Source organism: Meleagris gallopavo, chromosome 4 (genome assembly GCF_905368555.1).
Source record: "Meleagris gallopavo chromosome 4, MGAL_WU_HG_1.1, whole genome shotgun sequence".
NCBI classification, from domain to species: domain Eukaryota; kingdom Metazoa; phylum Chordata; class Aves; order Galliformes; family Phasianidae; genus Meleagris; species Meleagris gallopavo.
In genome coordinates, this window is record NC_139407.1 from 69,454,055 (window position 1) to 69,475,888 (window position 21,834).

The 21,834-nt window shown below is 51.5% G+C and overlaps 2 protein-coding genes across 3 annotated transcripts in view; one reads left to right on the forward strand and one right to left on the reverse strand.

The window, feature by feature from the left end:
* Nucleotides 1-311: 311 nt before the first annotated feature.
* On the reverse strand, nt 312-3,377 carry SPR (sepiapterin reductase). The gene is made up of 3 exons (XM_003206059.5): nt 3,018-3,377; nt 1,974-2,264; nt 312-1,296 (listed from the first exon to the last, which is right to left on the reverse strand). Exons 1-3 carry the CDS (start codon nt 3,340-3,342, stop codon nt 1,106-1,108), a joined length of 807 nt encoding a protein of 268 aa, XP_003206107.1. The 5' UTR covers nt 3,343-3,377; the 3' UTR covers nt 312-1,105.
* Nucleotides 3,378-11,348: 7,971 nt separating this feature from the next.
* Nucleotides 11,349-21,834, forward strand: part of EXOC6B (exocyst complex component 6B) — a 241,993-nt gene continuing 231,507 nt past the window's right edge. For both annotated transcript variants that reach the window (XM_085223776.1, XM_085223777.1), the window contains exon 1: nt 11,349-11,506. In XM_085223776.1, coding sequence (XP_085079902.1) covers nt 11,409-11,506 — 98 coding nt within the window. In that variant the 5' untranslated portion in view covers nt 11,349-11,408. The remainder of the gene's footprint in view (nt 11,507-21,834) is intronic.

Sequence of the window (21,834 nt, forward strand, 5' to 3'; positions counted from 1 at the left end):
AGGCATTGTATCCATGCCCAGCATCCATGCCTCAGGTGGGCACTGGCACAGAGGGTGCTTGGGCAGCCCAGCAGACCTGCTTGGGTTTAAACACTTGAATTTAGGCCAGCGTCCCAAATCCAGGCAGAAAAGCTGAAAACTTCTCATGGGTGAGAAGGCTTTGGTTGGAGAAATGTCTGATTTTAAGTGGCAGCCTGTGGTGCAGGTGCTCCAGGACACAGACCCACGTGGTGCCCTGTTGGATGGTGATGCTCCCTGCTCCCACCCTCTTGGAAATGTACCCATTTAGAACATGGAAGAGAAGACCAGACTGGAAACTAAAAGGAAACTTTTAATGACTGTAGATGAAGTTAGGCAGACAAAAACTGGGATAGAGGGCTGTGAGAGAGGGCAGCAGGAAGGTAGCTGTCATTGGGTTGGACACTTGGAGGGCACATGGGGTGCCAGCCTCACTCTTAGCACAGCTTTTCGGATGGGCACATCTGTGAGAACTCAATGGGAAAAACAAGGATAAAACCCCACAAATACCTGAAAGAACAGCCCAGGAGGGGCTCGGGCCCCAACTCCAGGCTTAGACTGAAATAGGAGCGCTGCACAAACCCAGGGCAGAGCTGTAACCCACGCAGGTTGTGCTGGTGGATGGCTCTGTGCTGCAGAGCCAAATGTGCACAGGCAGCTCCCTCTGCTGCTCAGCTCCTGCCTCTGAATGGGCAGAACAGGGAGCATGCATCCACACTCACTGGGACATGAAGGACTTCCATGCAGCAGTGCATTAACATGGTGCTTTCTGTCTTGTTCCCGTTCCACTGGGGAAGCCACCTCTGCTCCCCTATCCCTTTGCTTCTCCTGTATGCACAGGAGGGCTCAGCAGGGCCCAGGCAGGACAAGACCTTGGATAAGTGGTCCTCAGAGCATGGTTTTCTTTGCAGTCTGGCTCAGCTTGGCAGTGAGTCTCCCCACCCACCCCCACGAGGGCACATGGAGCATCCATAAGGCACCCAGAGATGTTCTCTTGAAGGCTGTGCAGCACCCAAACACCCACCAAACTGCAGGGAGCTGTGGGCACTACGGAGGGCAGAAAGCAGAGCATGGAGATGAGAGCAGCTCAGATGCTGTAAAAGTCCATGTGTGCACCCGAGGTGAAGGTATTCTCCTCCAGCAGCCTCAGCAGCTTCTGGGCCGACACAGAACAGTCTATCAGCTTCCCACTCTCATGCAGGCTCTGGAATTGCTGACGCATCTCAGCATCTCCAGTCTTTGTGCGAGCCAAGAGCTGCATGTCTGTGTCCAGGGGACCTGGGGGGAGAGCAGAAAAAGAAAGGATGTGAGCTGAAAGCAAGATCTGGTGCTCGGTCCTCCAGGTGCAGGAGGAAAATTTCTCTTCCATTAAAGCTCATAGCAATGAGGTGAGGTGATTGTCACTCTCCACTCTGCCACATGAGGTCTCATCTGCAGTGTTGTGTCCAGGTCTGGGGCCCCCAGTACAAGAAAGACAGGGAGCTGTTGGAGAGGGTCCAGAGGAGCCACAAAGATGAGCAGGGGGCTGGAGCACCTCCCTATGAAGACAGGCTGAGGGAGCTGGGCTTGTTCAGCCTGGAGAAGAGAAGGCTGCGGGGTGACCTCATTGCAGCCTTTCAGTACCTAAAGGGAGCCTACAAACAGGAGGGGAATCAACTCTTTGAAAGGGTAGATAACAGCAGGGCAAGGGGAAATGGTTTGAAGTTGAAGGAGAGATGATTTATGTTGGATGTGAGGGGGAAGTTCTTTCCAGAGAGAGTGGTGAGGTGCTGGAACAGCTGCCCTGAGAGGCTGTGGATGCACCTGGAAGGTGTTCAAGGCAGGGTTGGATGGGGAACCTGGTCTGGTATTAGGAATGGAAATTGGTGGCCCTGCACACAGCACGGTGTTGAAGCTGATGATCCTTGAGGTCCCTTCCAAGCCAAGCCATTCTGTGAATGCATCCCTTTCCTCACCTGGAGCATAGTTGAGCACACGGACGTCAGGCTCCTCCACTGCCAGCACACGGAACATCATATCCCGGGCAGCCTTCCCACTGCAGTACAGCGCCCAGCTGCGGAAGGGCTGCAGGGCGCAGAGAGATGAGATGTTCACCACTGTCCTGCTGCAGCCTGGCCGCATCCCAAAGGCCTGCAGGGCGCTGCTGGTGAGGCAGAGCGCCGAGGTGACGTTGAAGGCGAAGTATGTGTTGATCTCATTGGGGTCAGTGAGGTTGAGGAAGGATTTGGAGATGTCGCCCAGGGAGCCTAGAGAGGGTTGGAGGAATTCAGTGTGGGTTTGGGACACTCGTATCCCCAAACAATGCCACGATGCTAACAAACATAGAATCATCAAGGTTGGAAAAGGCTCCTAAGATCCCCAACTCCAACCCATGCCCACTGATAACATCCGCAAGTGCCACATCTCCATGGATCTCAAACACCTCCAGGGTTGATGACACCCATCACTCCCTGGGCAGCTGTGCCAGTGCCTGACTGCTCTTTTGGAGACCAAAACCTAACCTGATTTGACCCCCATCCAACCTGACCCTCCACAGGCACAACTTGAGGCCATCACCTCTCATCCTACCCATCCCTTTAGAAGCTTCCTTTAAGCACTGGAAGGCCACAGTGAGGTCGCTGGGAGCCATCTCTTCTCTGGGCTTTTGCCCCCCAGCCAGCACTGCTGCTCCGCCAAAGCAAACAGCTCCTGACCTTCAGCCCCAAGTGCAACGTCCTCAGGGATCACCACGCTCTCCTGCTTTTCCCTCTTCTTCTGAACCAAGCCAGTGGAAGACCTGAGGTCTGATTCCTGTAGCAGCATTACCTACTGGGTTGTCTGGCCTTATTTATAGCAACAATAGGCAAAGAAAAGGCAAAGCAGCCAGCAGACGCGAAACCTTGCCCATAAAGCAAGGCTACAAGCATTTCCAAAGGATTGTGCTCGGCAGTGCGGGGCTGCAGGACCCACAGGCACCAACTTCCCCCTCGCACCGCCCGGCCCCACAGCCCCGCTGTTACCGGCGTTGTTGATGAGCAGCAGGCGGCCGGGCGGCCCGCCAGGCAGCAGCTCCCGCACGGCTCCCACCGCCCTCCGCAACCCCTCCTCGGATCCCAGATCGGCGGCCACGCATTCCACCCGCAAACCGGGGCAGGAGTCCCGCAGCTCGGCCGCCAGTTGGGCCAGCGCTTCATCCGAGCGGGCTAACAACAACAGCAGCGAATCCGGGCCGAGCCTCGGGGCCAACAGCCGTGCCAGGCTGCGGCCGAAGCCCCTCGAGGCGCCCGTTAACACACACGAGGCCGCGGCCCAACGCCGCCGCTCCGCTCCCGGTTCCGCTTCCATCCCGGAGCGCGGATTGAGCGGCGTGGGAACGCGCTGCTTACGTCATCGGCTCCATTCATCCCTCCCCCGCGCGATGAATGGCCGCTCCGAGAGCGCCGCCTCTCATTGGCTGACGGCGCGCTGTGACGTAAGATGGGGGCGTGGCCAGAGTGGCGCGCCCGTCGCGCGTGTTAAGCGCGTTGTTCTGCGCTGCAGCTCGGAATGACGGTGGCTCTGCAGGCCTTCATGCTCTGCAGTCGCCGTTTTTAGCACCTAAAACCAAGACCAAGACTGCTTGGTTATTTGCAAGACTGATTATTATTATTATTTTATGCAGGACAGACTTGGATATAGAGTGGAAAGCTGCCGAGATGCTGCAGGGCTGCTCAGCATGGAGCGGGGGGGGCTCAAGGGATCCCATCGTGGCCATGAATCCCTGTAGGGAGGTGCAGAGGCACGGAGCCGGCTCTGCTCAGCGGTGCCCAGAGGCACTGGGCACAGCCGGGAGCCCAGGAGCTCCCCGTGCCCGTCAGCAGCTCTGCTGTGCTGGGTGAGTACCAGAACTCTGGCACTGGGACCAGAGAGATGTGGGGTCTCCTCCTTGGGGACCTTCAAAGGCCTCCAGAACCTGGGCCTGGGCACAGCTCTGTGTGTCCCTGCTGGGGCAGTGCTGGGCCAGAGGGACCCTGAGGGGCTCCAGCCTCAACCAGGTTGGGTGCTGTGATAAAGTGGCAGAAGTCAAAAGTGTTGTCGGATCCCAGAGATCTGACCCTGGTTTCCCAGCTCTTACATCTTAAGCACAGATGGGCCTGTGATGCTTGAGGAGGTAACGAAGCGGAGTTTCACTCTATGGAGCAGCTGCAGATGCTGCTGAAACCCTTATGTGTTCTAATAAAGCATTAAAATTCCATGGCATGGCAAAAGCCCAAGACTGATACTTGTTTTGCTAGAGCAAGCCTTAACACATTCGGTAAAATTAAGATGATCAGCAAAAAAATAAAGAGCAAATGTGTAGCTTCTTCAGAAGCAGCTTGTGGATGGCAGAACTTGCCTCTATGGCTGCCAGTTCCCCCATCCCATTCTGGCAGCCCCCATCTCCTCCTCTCACCATGCACCCCATCCTGCATGAGTCTGCTTGGTGCACCGTGGGGCCGGCTGGAAAGAGCCGTCAGAGAATCATTAAGGTTGGAAAAGACCTCTAAGATCATCAAGTCCAACTACCAAGCCATCACTGGTTATGTCCCCAAATGCCATCTTGCTGGAGTTTTCTCCCAGCTGATCGCTCCTCCCATCTGCTCCGTTAGCAAAGGGTGCAGAAGCAGGAGGGAAGGGTGTGGGAAGTTGGCAGGAGCTGCCTGTATTCATCTGCACTAAAAATAAGGACTCAGAAGAGAGGAAGGAAACTGGTGACCGAACCCGAGCTGGAACAGGAGGGCAGAGTTGCAGAGAAATTATAGATCCATGATGTCTGATCCTTTCCTTTGTGCTCCAGACTGGTGCCAAGGACAGTTTACAGCTGCAGGGCTTCCCGTAGCTCGGAGTGCAGTTGGGAAAAGCAACGCTAGGTGTCAGCGGCATTTAAAACAGGGAACGGCACGGGGCAGGGTGATAGAAGGGGGGTAAATGTGGCAGTGCCGCTTTTTGGTAGCTGCTGATCCGTCGTCACAAGCGTCCACATCGTCTGTCGTGTGAAATGACACCTATTGGGTCGATGGGGAGAAGCCACCTGAACTGCTTTGCTGTTGCAGCACGGATCCCGTTGGCATCGGGATATGGCATATGTGTGTCTGCAGTGCTTTGTGTGGCTTTGGAAGGGTGTGACAGAGTTTGGGGAAAGCAGGAAGGGCCCCGGGAGGGAATCCCACCCTGAGAACCACAGGGGCGGTGGGCAATAGGGGCACTGCCAGGGCTTGGAAAGGAAGCACGAAATTCCTCCAGCAAAGGGCTTTGAACAATAGCTCTCAGGAAGAGCCCAGGGTATTTCTGCTCGCCGTTACCACCCAAGAAGGGCAGGGCTTGAAGTCACACAAGGTGGCCCTGGGTGGCTGGCAGGGAGGGCTGCGGTTTCGCTCCTGAGCTCTGCTTCTTGTCCTGGTAGCCTTAAGGCCACCTCAAGCGTGGGATCTCGTGGTGTTCGGGCTGTGAGCTGAGAATATAGTGAGCGGGTGCCAGATTGCTCCCCGCAGCTGGACTGGCTCAGGGTAATGATAAAAGGGCAGCGTTCAGGGTGGAAATGTGTCCTCGTTGCTGGCTGGGAGGTACAGTCTGCCCGCTGCCCCCAGTGATGCTCTCTTGTGCTGTGGGTGAGCCACGTGGTGCTAACCACATCCTGACTGACATGGGGTGGGAATGTCCCATGCCTTGCTTATGCCTGGGGATGAATATGTTCGTCCTTCTGCTTCTAAACAGAGACAAAGAGAGGGGAACCAGCCCTCTCCTTCACCTCGCTGCATCCTGCCAGCATTTGCTCCCCATGTGCAGCCAAACCCAGAGCCAGCTCTGAGCCTCAGGTGGGCTCTGCCCTTGTGCTCTCCTGTCCAGATGAAGCCATGCCATAGAATCATAGAACTGATTACTGTTGGAAAAGACCCCTAGGATCACTGAGTCCAGTTGTCAACCCGCCCCTACCATGTCCATTCAGAGAATCATTAAGGTGGGAAAAGACCTCTAGGATCGAGTCCAACCCCAACCCATCCCCACCGTGCCCACTAAACCATGTCCCCAAGTGCCACATCTACATGGTTCTTGACCAAGAACTGTGTTGCACTGGTGGCTTAAGGCAGGTCTTAGGGAATCCCAATGCAGCTTACCAAAAGGTTTTCACCCAACCACTGCCACCAGAGATCTCTGTCTTTGAATCAGAAACTCGGGTTGAAAAGTTCTCCCCAACCTTTGAAGGCCAGAGCTCAGTTCAGACTCTACATCTGAAGTCCATCTGAACATTCTTTCAGTCCCTCTATTCTATTTATCTCCTGTATTCTAAAATAAAGGTGTAATAAAATGCATGAGAAAGCAGAAGCTGTTATTAGAAGCATCAAAACAACTCCCATGAAGGGGTCTGGGGAATGGCATGGTAATATCAGAGGATCTTATTTCAGTCTTGACAAGTCTTGATATGAAGCAGAACAGGATTTTAAGACATTGGTGGCTGGAAGGCTGGAATTTATCCTCTATAAGTGTGCTCTAGAGAACTGCATTACGTTGAGGATGCCAATAAAGGAGCAACAAACTGCAGGGCAGAAGCAGAGAGGGTCTGGGTGAGGGCACCTGCCTGAGGGAGAGCAGTCTGGGGGGGAACACTGCCCCAAAAAAACCATTTTTGGAGGTTTGCTCCCCAAAACCTGTCCAGCTGCTATTGTTTCTGTGGGTGACATCTGAGTGTGTGGGATGGTGATGGTCGGTGCCAAGAGAACTGCAGTGGGGTTCTGTAGGGGCAGGGAATGTAGCTGCTATCTGAGCTCTACAAGAAAATAAAGGAATATTGGCCCGAAGGGTGAGACAGCAGTGAGCAGCTGAATGAAATACAGGCAGCTCTCAGGGCTGTGGAGCTTTGCTCAGTGCTAAAGGTCAGTGTGGATGGAGGAAATGAGGCTGCTGCACACCCAGGGTAAACAGGACGGGCTGACCTGGAGCTGAGTCATGGGTTCACCCATGGTACAGTGTGGGATGGATGCATTCGTTCCTGCTGCTGGGGAATAAACCCTATGGAGACAGAGGAGCTGGGAGAAGGATGGGGGTGGGGAGAGCAGGGAGCTAACAGGGTGTGGGTGATTGCCAGGGACACACAGTGTAGGGGAAGGATGTGCCCACCGGGTTTATCTGAGCATCCAAGAGCAAAGGGGGGTGAGTCCATCTGGCTGTCCTTCCATCCCATTTGTAACCATGCTTTGCTCGTGGGTTGGGTCAGAAGACATGGGAAGGAAGACACGAGCAGCAGGGGTGGGGACAACAGCAAGGGCACAGAGATGCCAGGAGCTGTTGGAAACCGTGCAACAAAGGAATGGCACGAAAGGAAAAACCAGAGACCACCAAAGGATGCACAGTGAGAAAGAGATTGTTAGAGCTGACAATAAAGTAATCCTGACAGTGGTATCCATCTAGTGGAATGGTAGAATTACAGCTGAGCTCAGAGCTGGAAAAATGCTGATGGGAGGTGAGGAACTGAAACAGAGTTTTAAAGCTTCATAAGAGTCTGCCCCGTAAAGAAGTGGTGTTCCTACTGATATGGAACTTTGTTAGCTGGAAATTGAGGGAATGTAGAGCAGTTCCCATCAGCCAACGTGGTTTTTAGGGACATAGAATCTGTAGAGGTCTTTTCCAATCTGAATGAGTCTGTGATTCTATGATATTTATTTTAATTCAGTTTAAAACAAATGTCTTTTTAGACATTGTCACAGTGCCTCATGCTGTCTTTCCACGTTCCTCTGTGGATGTTCATGCTCAGTTTTATTACGGGATGTGCCTTGCTGGCTGAGCTACACCATGCTCCATGCTCTGGCATCCTCTTCTTGCCAAAGCTGAAAGTAGCATCCCTCTCTTTCTGCTGGTAGAGGGAGGTAAGAGAAAAGTCAGCATCACAATTTGGTGATTAATTCATTTCTAGATTCCCATTTCTGTGCTCAACCCCCCCCCTATAGTACAGTCTGGTGGACAAAACAGTGTCTTCATAAGGGACTCATAAAATTATAGAATCATTAAAGTTGGAAAAGACCTCCAAGGTCCAACATCAGCCCATCACCATGTCATGCAGTGCTATATCTACCCATTTCTTGAAGACCAGACCCTTACTGAGAGCGTTATTTGTGATGCCACCATTACCCAACTAAGCATCAGGGTCAAACCTGGCTTCGATATCATTCCCCATTCTGTAACTCAAACCTCCAGCACCATTGCCAGCCTCCCACGCTCCGTCCTCTGGCTCTTAATCCTATTTCTGAAGCTCAGTGAAGACAATACAATATTTACCATTGATTTCGGGAACATTGGCTCAGATCCCTATTAATTGAGATGAAAACAGTAATCTTCTTAGCTGTAATCTAACAGCAATAGATGGGGGTTTTACACTGGAGCCAGGCAGGTATCACAGCAAGCAGCGCATGATGCGGCTCCTGCAGCCACAGGTAGCTCATCTCAGTGGTCTGGAGCTCAAAGACATTGAGTGCCAGCCCATCTCTTCTCTCTGTTTTGCCCTGGGGGGCTGCAGTTGGGAGCTGCATTGCTGGAGGCACCAGCCTTCTGCCAGCAAGAGGGAGAGCGCAAAATGCACAGCGCTCCGCTCCCGGCGGATGGCAAACCAGCCCTGGGGGAACGCTACACCAGTCTGCTAGGCTCAGAAACTGCCCTGCTATTTTTATCTCCTTCCATGATATCACTGACACGTCTCTTTGCTTCTGGTCCTCCAAAGGCTTCCATCGGATCTCCATGGTGACTGCCATCGGAGCGCAGATTTCCTGGCGGGTGTTAACACATCCAAAGTGACATCCATCTGGTCCCGCACGGCACCGGGTTTGGCAGCCGTAGGCATGACATGCAGGAGCTGGTGAACTTCAGAGGAGATAATAAAGTTTTTGTCAGGCTTTCCTTGCCCCTCCTGTATCGTTATAGCCATGCACAGTACGCTGGGAGGTCACCGCCTCATTTAATCAAGTGATGGTGCAGAGATTCTGACCCCATTGGAGAGCCGCAGTGAGGGATGCTGGAGGTGTGCTCTTACAGCCAACTTCATTTATTTCCATCTCAGACAAAAGGAAGAGCAGAAATGCTTGGCAGCATGTTCTCTTTTCTGCTCTTCATCCCGTTCATCTCACAGACCATCTCCCAGTGCCTGGTGCAGTGATAAGGCAGCTGGGAACGGAGCTCTTCCAGCACAGTTTCCACAACACAGGATAATAATAATAATGATAACCAGTTGTTTCACAAGGAGAGATTAGCACTGGGGGCCACAGCAAGCTCTTGAGAAGACCTTGGCAGCCAGGGCTGTTTGTGGAAGCTGGCAGTGCTGTCCTTGAGTGCAGACACCTCTGGGGTTGTGTCAGTTCTGACAGTGGCAGAGGAAAGGCTGCAATGAAACACGTGATATCACTGCAGTGGGGCTGTGTGCTCTCAAGGGGTCATGGCATATGGTCACTGCTATGGGGTTTCATCCTCCTGCGGGATGAAATGCGTTTGTGACCCCCATTGCCATGGGGTCATTGCCTTGGGCCTGTGTCCCCTCAAGGGGGAACGTCTCTACTATGGGGTTGTGACCCCTCTTAGAGGGATATCATGACCAAGGGGCTGTGATCTCTCATGGGAGAAGAGACGGGTCACCAACATGGCTCTGTTTCCCCTTAAGGGGGAAGAGCACTGCCATGGGGTTGCGATCTCTCGTGGATGGATATTAGGGTTGTGACCCCTGAGGAGGACTACAAAAAGTCATTGCCGTGGGGCTGTGTCCTCTCATGGCAGGATGCTATGGCCAAGGGGTTGTGACCTCTCATGGCAGATGGCGTGGGGTTGCTGAGATGGGGCTGTGTGCTTTCACGGGGACGAGGCAGAGGGTTGCTGCCATGGGGCTGTGTCCCCTCGTGAAAGATGACAGAAGATAACTGCCATGGGACAGTGTCTCCTCATGAGGACATGACATGAGGTCACTGCCCTGGGGCTGCATCCCCTTATGTGGATGTGGTGTGAGGTCAATGCCACTGGGACACACTATGAGGGTCACTTCCATGGGATCACGTTATGAGGTCATGGGGCCATGGGGTTGTGCCCCCTTATGGGAACAGATTATGAAAGTCACTACCATGGGGATCACGTTATGATGTCACTTCCATGGGGCTGCGTCTCCTCATGGGGACACATTGTGAGATCATCGCTATGGGGTCGTGTTATGATGTCACTGCCTTGGGGCTGTGTCCCTTCGTGGGGACACATTAGGAAGGTCACTGCCATGGGGACACATTAGGAAGGTCATTGCCGTGGGGCTCTGCCCACTTATGGGGTCATATTGAGAGATCACTGCCACGGGGACATGTTATGAGGCCAGTGCTGTGGGGACACATTGTGAGGTCAATGCCATGGAGCTGTGTCCCTTCAGGGGGATACATTATAAGGTCACTACCATGGGAACACATTCTGAGATCACTGCCATGGACACACGTTATGATGACACTTCTATGGGGCTGTGTCCCCTCACAGGGACACATTGTGAGGTTACTGCTTTGGGGACACATTGTGAGTTCACTGCTTTGGGGCTGTGTCCCTTCATGAGAACACATTGTGAGGTTACTGCCATGGGGACACATTGTGAGGTTACTGTTTTGTGGCTGTGTCCCCTCATGGGGACACACTATGAAGGTCACTGCCATGGGAACACATTCTGAGGTCAGTGCCATGGGGCTGTGTGCCCTCACAGGGACACATTGTGAGGTTACTGCTTTGTGGCTGTGTCCCCTCATGGGGACATGTTATGAGGTCACTGCCATGGGGACACATTGTGAGGTCACTGCCACGGGGACACATTATGATGACACTTCTATGGGGCTGTGTCCCTTCATGGAGACACATTGTGAGGTTATTGGCATGGGGACACACTGTGAGGTCACTGCTTTGGGGCTGTGTCCCTTCTTGGGGACATGTTATGAGATCACCGCCATGGGGACACATTATAGGGTAATTGCCATGCGGCTGTGTCCCCTCACAGGGACACATTATGAGGTCACTGCTTTGGGGGCTGTGTCCCTTCATGGGGACACATTATAAGATCTCTGCACTGGGGGCACATTATGAGGTCACTGCCATGGGGACACGTTATGACGTCACTGCCATGGTGACACACTGTGAGGTGCTGCTATGACGCAGCCCCGTGTTGCCGCCATTCAGGACCCGCCCCGCCCCGCCCCGCTCTCCGTCCCTCACGGCTCCTCCCGCCTCGGCGCGTTCCCGCACTACGTTTCCCGGCGTGCCCCGCGGCCGGGCCGAGCGGCGCTGGGCGGGCCGGCAGGTAGGTGGGGTCCGCCGGTCGGCACGGCGCTGCTGGGTGCCCCGCCGGAACAACTCCCCCCCACCCCTTCACCCCCCTCCCTCCCCACCGCCACCGTGTGAAGATGGCGGAGCTGGAGAGCTTAGAGACGGCGGCGGAGCACGAGAGGATCCTGCGGGAGATCGAAAGCACCGACACGGCCTGCATCGGCCCCACGCTCAGGTACGGCGCGGGCGGGGCGGGGCTGCAGGTGGTGCCGGGCCGGGCGGCTCCGAGCCTCCGTGTTCCTTTTGCCAACGCTCCTCTTGTTCCGAGAGGTCCGTGAAGGGCCGATTTGTGTTTTCTTAGCGGAGAGGAGCTCCTGAGGAAGCTGCCCCTCTCGCAGCCCCGCCCGATGTGGCTGCTCTCACCGTCCTGCCCGCGGTTGGAGGTGATGCTGTCGCCGTTTGGTCGATGGCCCTTTTGTTCTGAAACGGCTCTTCCTCCCAGCCGCGCAGCCCGTGGTTTCGTCTGTGCTACCTGCTGGGTTATCTGCGGTCAGCAGTGCGGCTGGATGCTGCCCTATCTGCCGTCACGCTCTCCCATCACCAGAGGTGTTTCCTTCTGATGCCCTTTAGGGGTTTTGTAGCCGTGCTTCCCGTTGTGTTCTTGTTCAGGAAGATGGTGAGCTGGCTGCCCGACCTGAGTTTGCTACTGTGGGAGATCGCCTCTTTTTCTTTCTCTAAATCTGATGTATTAGGTGAATTATGCACTTCTGAGCTCTTGCTAGGCAGGCAGCGTGCTGATAGCATCGCCGTCCGGATGGAAGCCATGCATTCGATTCAGCAAATAGAAAATCTCCTGCCTCCTTCCCCTGCTGAAAGGGGACGGGCTCCTCAGCAGGGTCTGCTGTGATACAGCAAGGGGAGATGGTTTCCAACTCAAAGAGAGGAGATCTAGGCTGGATATAAGTAAAAAGTGTTTTACAGTAAGGCTGCTTGCCCAGAGAGGTGCGGGTATCCCATCCATGTTGGCCTCTTCTCCCAGGCAACAAACAGAACCCAAGGAAATGGCCGCAAGTTGTACCAGAGGAGGTTTAGGTTGGACATAAGGAAGAACTTTTTCTCTCAGAGGGTGGTCAGGTACTGGAATGGCTGCCCAGGGAAGTGGTGGACTCGCCATCCCTGGCAGTGCTCGAGGCGTCTGGATGAGGAGCTGTGATAAATGGATTAGTGCTTGTGGTAGCAGTGGTGATGGGAGGACAGTTGGACTAGATGATCTTGTAGGTCGTTTCCAACCTTGCGATTCTGTGATTCATGGAGACCCTCAGGTCAGGTGGAGGAGCTCTGAGCACCCGATGGGTGTCCCTGTACACTGCAGGCAGTGGGACCAGATGGTCTTGAAGGGTCCCCTCCAACTCAAACCACAGTAAGAGTGAAGCTCCCCAAAGAACTTCATCTGAACACCAATATGCATTGCTTGTAACTGGGCACAAGCACATGTGTGTCCCTCTGGGAGGTGAATGATGCACACAGGTAGAGGATGCTCATAGCCCACCTTCATCTCTTGGTTCTTCTGCATCAGGAGCTGCAGAACTTGAAATCAGTGCTGGGTGGGGGTATTGTGTACAGTCAGAGCTCACCCTTCTGTCCCACCCCCTCTACAATAGACCTTAATTCCTTTCCTGTATTGGAGTTTTCCAAAATCACTGTTTTAAATGACTCAGGTGGCTGTTTAAAAATGAATGGGTTTCAGCTGTGGGGTGATACTGTGGATAGAAACCCAACAAAGCAAAGCTTTGCATCTGCGGAGCAGTAGAATCACAGAATCCTAGAACCTGTGTTGAAAAGGACCACAGTGATCATCTGGTTTCAACCCCCTGCTATGTGCAGGGATCAGACCAGGCTGCCCAGAACCACATCCAGCCTGGCCTTGAATGCCCGCAGGGATGGGGCATCTATAACCTCCTTGGGCAACCTGTTCCAGTGCTTCACCACCCTATGTGAAAAACTTCCTCCTAATATCCAACCTAGACCTCCCCTGTCTCAGTTTGAAGCCATTCCCCCTTGTCCTATACTATCCATCCTCTTAAACAGCCATTCCAGCTGCTGTTTATACTTTCCCTTTAAGTATTGGAAGGCCACAATGAGTTCCCCTAGAGCCTTCTCTTCTCCAAGCTAAACAAGCCCAGTTCCCTCAACCTTTCCTCATAGGAGAGGTGCACCAGCCCTCTGATCATCTTAGTGGCCCTCCTCTGGACCTGACCTTGCTGTGAGGTTGCCCATTTATCTGGTCGGTTTTGTTTTTAGGACATGGCACTTTTCTTCCAGAAGTTCTCCTTAAAAGGTAAATGGGTGATGCTGTTGATAGAACACACTGAGAGTTGGGTTTCTCCTCCAAACTGAACCAACTGGTTAGAATGTATGGGAACTGTCACTGCTGGGAATGTGGGTGGTTCTTTTCATTCTGTATAGAATTCCTCATAGAAGGAAGTGCAGTTAAACTCGTTCCTTAATATTAAGGCTGGTTGTGTCTGTCTGTAGGAAAACTTGTGAGCATCAGAGGCAAAGGGAGGTTTGTGCTTTGCTGCATTACTTGCTGAAGCACAGCAGTACTTCGTTAGGAGGCTCGTTAAGGATCCAAGCATAAGCAATACCTGCTGCTTAGAGCTTAAATTGGATTGGTTCAGTGTAAACATGATATTCTGCAGAGCCCGGAAAAGCACATGATGAAAACTCTCAGAAAAGGTGACTCACTGCTGTGGGCATCATGGAAGAAGTGTGTCTTTATGGAGCGGGCTGGCCTCCCTTCCAGGAACAGCAATCCTGAAGCAGAGCTCAGAAATAGGCTGTGCTGGGTCTTGCTGCCAACGTGTTAACATCACAGCACTGCGCTGTTATCAGTTTCTCACACAGAAATAGGTGTTATGGCTGCTCTGAGTTGTGCTGATGTGGTGTTTGGTGCCTGGTCTGTGTTATCGGGGGTGGCTGAGGGGTTAAGATGTTAAAGTGAAGGTCCAACCATTTCATCTGGCTGGGTGGGTTGGTGTCCCACCCACCAGGGAGAGTTTTCAGCTAGAAAAAGAGCAAGTGTAGTAATTGGTGCCCTGGGGCAGGGGAAGGACGAGATGCCTGCTTGAAGTTCCTTCCAGGCCCATTTGTCTGCTTTTCTTTCTGTGATTCTTGTGCTGGGCACTGCGCACATGTGGGACAAAGCCCCTCTGAGGGGCTGGCAGGGGAGAAATTCCCTTCTAAATATAAAACAGGGGCATGAGAGGGAGCCTCGCAACAGCGTGGCTGAGTGTGATGAGCTGTGGCTGCCTCCTGCTCGTGGTACGGATGCCATCCAGGTCTCTCTCATAGACATGTGATGGGATGATTGCTGCCTGCTCTCTGCTGGGATCCCACTGCAGCTTCTAATCAGAGTTTGTCAGATTTCTCACTCTTCCCCATAGCTCTTGGTATAAAACGCTCCATCTTCAGCTTTGTGTTTCCTGTACTCCTCAATTATGCATTAATGGCTGCAGCTGGTGCAGAAGAAAGGCAGGAGAAGCACTGAGGTTATTCCATCTGACAGCTGTGTATGCGGGCAGTGCAGTGCCACTCACTTTCCCTGCCCTCAGCTGTCATCTGCAGATGAGCCCCTGCGATTGCATGCATTGCTAATCATCTAAAATCTGTTTCAACCTGCAGATATTTTGCTGTCCTTTCCCCTGTTGTTCTGCAGTGTCCTTTAACAGCAGATTCTGTTAACAATAAAGAGAGTCTACTCTCTTTATTATGAAAGTGGTGAGGTGCTGGAACAGCTGCCCAGAGAGATTGTGGATGTTCTGTCCCTGGAGGTGTTCCAGGCCAGGTTGTCTGGGGCCCTGGGCAGCCTGGGCTGCTATGAAATATGGAGGTTGGTGGCCCTGCCTGCAGCAGAGGAGTTGGAGCTTGGTGATCCTTGAGGCCCCTTCCAACTCAAGCCATTCTATGGTTGATTCTATGATTCTGCGTCTTCTCATAGTTAAAATATCTGCTGGTGTTTTCAAGAAGCTTCTTCATCATCTTTTCCATTCTGCATATTGAGCTCTTCCCATTGAGGTTTTATTGGTCGTGATAGGATTAGTGCCGACCTGAACCCCTTTAGAAAGCTGATGGACATCAGATCTCAAACAGCAGTCAGTCGTTCAGTGTGAGCTTTGAAACTCCAATGAAAAATACAGCCCTGTCTCAGATCTGTCTGCTAACTGTGCTTGTTCAGAGCAATTACAAGTTCTTCAACCCAGGAATGGAATTGAGCACACTTGATAGGGGATAGTTTCTACTAAGCAGCTCTTGACTGAGATTAAAGTAGGACAGTAATTAGGCTCTGTTCTCTAAATCCTTTATCAACTTTCCATGAGTTGTCAGGGATTAGCCATGTCCCAGGTGACCTGTAACCACCTGCCTGACCCTTTCGTTGTCCTGGCCACGTGCTGTGTTCGTCCTACTGTAACCATGTGCCAAGGTTCCATTTAAGCAACGGGTCCTCGGCTGCAATTCTATAGGATTCTGGGTTTTCCGATTAATATTCTCATTAATGGAAAGAGCTTCACCTGGCTTCCTCTTGTACAGATACATCAGAGTAAGTCCTGCATCAGTCTGAACTGAAACCATCCCAGCCCTGCGTCTACAAGTCCACGTTCCAAGAACTTTGGGGCTTTGCTCTTTTGGACAGGGCCAGGCATGTGTTGGGGCTCCTGTTAGCCCCTTTGAGCTCCCCAGTGCCCAGCAGACCTCTCGCTTTTCTGGGGAGCCCAGCTGTGCTCTGGAGGGTCAGATGGATTCGTGGCATCGTGTGGTGATGTGCCAATCTTCTGGGCTGGATGCGAAGAATGAAGGAGTGCCAAGCTCGTCCTAATCTCTGCTGCAGTGGGTGAGATGAGGATAATGGTCTGCTTTACAGATGTGAAGGGAGGGTAAGGACAGGCATCTGGCTTAAAGATTTCCTATTAGTATTTCGGAGGGGAGGCGTGAGGATGGTACGGTGCCTCCTGGTCGCTCTTGGGATCGCCTTTCTGAGCAGTAGGCAGCTGTGCTTGCTGCAGTCTGCCCTTCAGCTGAGCCCTCCCAGGGTGAGGAGACCATGGGATGGAGTGCATCTTCTCAGACGATGAAACACCTTGCCAAAGTCCAAGGTAAAGAACTGAGGAGCATCTGAACAAAATCTGCTGAACGCCGTGCGAACTTGGTGCTGATATATGCAGAGTTACAGACTTTGCCGTGGTGTTGTTGTCATCCCTGCTTGACTTTGCCTGGACTCTGCAGGTCCCATCCCTGGGGTCTGTGAATAGCAGTGTGAAACTGCAGCCTCCAGCAAAGGGGCAGCGCATAGCAGCTAGGCACTAAGCGCTGCCCACAGAGCTCGCTCAGGAAACTGCTTATAACAACTGTAAATTGTCTGCTAATAAAAGCCTCGCAGGATCTTTTGAAACATCTTTCAGCCCATTCTTCTGCCACCCAGACAGGGAAACTGCAATCTCCTGAAAGCGAGTCTGCGCCTCTGTTCATATGCACATAATTAAGTGTCTTTTACAAGACAGTTCATTGCAATGCTGCTGGAATTGTATTAGCATTCCCTTCTGGTCAGGCTGATGCTGTGGAGAGAAAAAGCAGCAACAACTCTCATGAAGTAATTCAGCACCAGCAGTGCTCCAGCAGGAGACGGACCTGCCTTAACGTGTGTGGCATCGCCTGCAGGTATGCTTAATTTACTTAATTATTATCTCTCATTTTATGAGTCCTTTCTATCTGCTGCATTAAGGGTATCTTGAAGGATATTTTGTCTTTATTTTTAACAAAACAGCTGTTTATTCCATGACTGAGGAAGCCTCGTGGTGCTTACTTTGCAATTCCTTTTCCCAAAGGATAGCAAACAGTCTTTGGGAAAAGCTGCGCTAACTGGACTTGCTTAATCCAGAGAAAACAAGTTGGGTACACAATTTGTCTTCAGATATAGAACAGGCTGCTGGAAAGATGGATAAAAAGCTCTTTTTATATTTTATTGGTATGGTACGGATCGTACCAGCAGTGCTCTGCTCAGGAGCTTCCAATGGATCTCCCCCAGATTCCCCCTCAACTTCTTAGCCCACCAACTCTAATGTGTAAACATCTTAAAGTGATGAGTTCTGCAGTTTAATTGCATGTCAAACAGCTCAGCCAAGGTCGTTGCTGGGCTTGCTGCACTGCTCAGAGCATCTCCTGCTGTCACCTCACTCCGTGGCACAGACTCTGTGGACCCGTGCATGCAGCAGCCATTCAATCATGCCTTTCTTCAGCGTTAGGATGCTGCTGGTTCGGAGCAGTAAATATGCTTTTCAAGCAGTTTCATTGCCACCCACAAGCATTTAATACTCGTAGTTGATGCTTTTCAGTTTCATTTTTTGGAAGGGAAGAAATGAAGAAGCATGCTGTTTTTCTTTGTGGTAATAACAGTTCTCCTCCTTCTCACGTAGAGGAGCTTAATTTGGTGTAACAGCAGATCAGGTTGGATGTTAGGAGACATTCCTTCCCCAAAAGAGCAGTCAGGCACTGACACAGCTGCCCAGGGAGTGGTGTGGTCACCATTCCTGGAGGTGTTTCAGAACTGGGGATGTGGCACTGAGGGACGTGGTCAGTGGGCATGGTGGGATGGGTTGGGTTAGGGATCTCAGAGCTCTTTTCCAATCTGAATAATTCAGTGATTCTGTAAAATCTGTCAGCTGTCTGTTTGGGGCTGGTTTGTTCACCTCTGGTTGGATGTAGGAGCCCAGCTCTGAGGTTGGGGCTGCAGGAGTTCTCATTAAGCTGTCCCACCTCCAGCATGTGCTCCTTGGAAAGTCAAAAATAGGCAACCAGTCTGCTTGGCTTCCTATGGGTGTGCCGTGGGAATAACATCCTTTGATAAGATTTCTGATGCAGCTTTAGGTCATGGTGAGGAATTGTTCCCCTGTGAGTACCAGCCTGTTTCTGAGTACCGTTTGTCTTTCAGCACTGAGGATGTTCTGTGTGTCTGTCTGCTGGGACTTCAGTTCTGTGCTTCCAAACTGGTTCTGTTTGGAAAATCGGTGTCTGGATCATTAGCTCTCCTGGTAGGTTGGCTCAGAGGCTGGCTGTTTGCTGAGGCCAACGCGCTGCTTTGCATTTGTTCAGGCATTGCTTAGAGACAGAGGGGCTGAGCATCAGGAGCAGAAAGGGAAAGGATGAATGCAAAGATGAATGTCTGGAGCGTTTTTCCCCTCTCTGCTGAGTCATGAGGAGCTTCAGTGTAAGGCGAGGGGCTGGAAGGGAAGGGAGGGTGGCTCTTGGCAGCATTTTAGCTGATGGATGAAGCTGCTGGCTTCACTTCCAGGCTGATGTCTCAGAGTCCAATTCTTGAGCAATGCTGAGAGGAGTGGCAGGATGGGTAAGGTGAGCACATCTGGTCCCAGCCAGTGATACCAAAATTGAGCTGGGCTGCAGGCTTTGTTTTTTTACACTTCATTTCAAACGGTGCTTTGGGATGCAGGTTGTTCCTATGCACTGCCTAAACGAGGGCTTTGGTGACTCCAGCTTCTGTGCAAAGGACTTGAGGAAGGGATTGATATGAAGCAGAGATTTCTTGGAGTTGAGCTTCCTTACTGCTAGGTATAACCCTCTGGAAGGTGGCACCCATTAATGGAATATTTTCCAAATATTGCCTTTCTTAAGCTAGCTTTTCTTCTGTTTTGTCAGGAACTAAGAGTAAAGATCAACTGAACCAACTCACCAATCCTTTTGTCCTCTTTCTGATTTGGAGAGCAGCAGACACCAAATGATGCTCAGAGCAGTGCGGGTGCCCAAGGTCATGGATGGGGGGTGGAGGGCACCCAGCCCACAGCAGGGGGGCTGGGAGGGCTCTAAAGTCCCTTCCAACCCAACTGTTTTAGACTAGATGACTTTATGACTCAAGTTGTAGCTTCTTAGAGAAACTATGCCCTTCCTGTTAAATATATCTGCATCATTCTCAGCCTGCCTTTTCCTGACAGCCAATGTAATCTTGCTTTCGAAGCTGCTAGCATGGTGGAGTGGAGCAGAGTGGTGTGTGAGGTCATGAGGAGTTAAGCAGAGCCTGAACTCCAGGCAGGACACCCCTGCAGAGCTGTGGTGTGCAAGTAAGAAGGGTTTGGCCAGGAGTGGAGATGTGGGGAAGGTTGGTGGGACAGACTGATGGCTTTAATTCCACATCAATTCACCCATGGTCTCAGCTCAGACATGAGCCCCTTTGGTAAGGATGTGTAAGCTTGTAGTTAGCAAGCCTGTAAGCTTGCCAACATTGCAAAAGGAAGGCAGAGATCTCCTCACCATGAATTCTTGGCGAGTCCATGGCATCTGATTGGTAACATGAGGACTCTTCAGTGAGCTTGTGTGTTTTGTAGGGCAGTATGAAGGTCAGGAAGGAGGAACAGAGCAGATAGATCCTGTTGCAGAATAACCTTGCACAGATCAGACTTGTTTGACTGCTTGTGTGGAATGGAACGCCTCACCTGGGAGTTCGTGGTGCTGCACACCCACCAGCAGAGAACACTGACCTTGATTTCTTCTGGAGCTGAACTGAGGTGCAGAAAGCTGTGCAGCTAGCAAGCAAACCAGCACTGTCTCCTGCTGCTGTACAGCTGTGGTGGTGTCAGCAGCTGGTTCAGAATGGTCACAGGAGCGCCTGTGTGGGTCTGCAAGCATGTTGGTGCTCTGTGCCCACACAACCACTGGTCAGACAGCTCACCTATCATCTGCCACCTGTTCTGAGTAACACTGCCTGTTGCTATCAGGATTGCTTTCCTAAAAGGTTCACAAATGTATGAGAAACTTCACAGTTTAGAGTCACAACTCAGGCTTAAGTTAAAACCCTGCTGCTTCTGGCTTGCATCGTGTTTGGTGCTGTTGGACTTTCTTTACATTTATGTGCTGGAAAATATTCGGTCTGAGCTTTCTGCCCTCCCATGCAGGGCTGGAGAAGACTTCTTAAAGAGAAACAAAGGTACCCCTTGTGCAGGGGTAGCTATCTCAGTGCTCCACCAAGCTAACAGCACAGCCTGACTGCTGCTACTCATTGCCCTCCCTTGGATTTCCAGCAAGTTGGAAGTGCTGCAGCTGAGCCAGGAAACACGTGTTGCCTTGACCTGAAGAAGAGGAGCATGCTTACATTCAGGACTCCCAGTTTTCAGAGTTTCCTAGTTCTCTGGTACTTGGGCTTTGTTTCAGGTATGAGCTTATCCTGTGGTCCCTGCAGTACCGATAGTAGATGTTTCTTCCACATCTGCAAACAAACAAACAAACAAAAAAAAGGCAACGAACAACAAAACAACTCAAACCTAACCCCACAAACTCCAGAAGCTTTTCCAGAAGTCATATTTGCTCTGTAATGCGTTGGTCCTGCTTGTTTGCTTCAGAAGCAGCAGCTCAAAAGGAACATCCCGTGTTGGTAGCATGCCATGAAGTGCTGCGTGCCAGGGAGGCCTGCATGCATTTTGTGTTGGAGAGAAGTCCAAAATAGGCACTGGAAGGGAACCTGGTAGATGACACATCCCCAGCCTTCCATGAAACACACCAGAGGGGTTGAGCTTTGCTAAAAGCTTCAGATAGTGCTGTACATCTAAGTGGAAGGTGAACTCTTTTGCAGTGAGTAGTAGGGGGAGAAAAAAAAACACAGTCCTTTCATCACCCTTTATTTGTCTGCGCTTCGTCATTGTTTGTCCTCTTGCTTGATTTTATTATTTTAAATTAAAGATGTAAAAATCTGAAGCAAATAACAAAGCATTCTCTCCTGGGAAGTGTGATGTAATTGAACTCCTCTCTGATTCTTCTGAGTAATAGAAATCCCTGCAAAGGAAGCTAGAAGTGAAGGAGCATTTTGTTGTTTTCCCTACAAATAGCTGTTTTTGGGGCTCAGAGGTGAGGTTAAATGCCACTTATTATTGAGGAGAGCCCAAGCACTGTAAAATAGCCTGTAGCTGGGATGTGGTGCGTGGCTGAGTTTGGCCTTCAGACTCAGTTCTTCACACTGCCCTTCCTGAAGGGATCCATGTCCTCTCCAGGGTTTTACTCATGCAGCTGGAGAGAATTATTGGGATTATTTTTTCCGGAGCATTTTTAGTGCTGATGGTCAGAGCTGAGTCTGGCAGAGGTTCACTTGAAACCTGGCGTGCAGGATGCTCAGTTAGGGTGTGAGGTTAATTAATCTTCATTGAGCTAGTTAGGATGTGCTTTCGTTCTTATTGCAAACTATAAATAATGATGGTAAGGGATAATTGGATTACAAGAGCAAAATACGTGGGACGTGGCTGCTTTAGTGCCTGTTAAGCTACCTGGCTGCACTCTGTCTTTAACCTTTAAGAGGTAATAATAACACAACCGTGTTTAATTACACTTGTGGGTAAAACTGGAATGCAAAGGTTGGAAGCAGGGGCAAGGACAGAAATACAAATGGAAGCTGGAAATAAAGGCAGGAAGTGCAGCTCAGGCTGCCCAGGGCCCCATCCATGGCCTTGGGCACCTCCAGGGATGGGGAATCTGCAACTCTGAGCAGCAGTGCTGGGGCCTCTGTACTCCAAG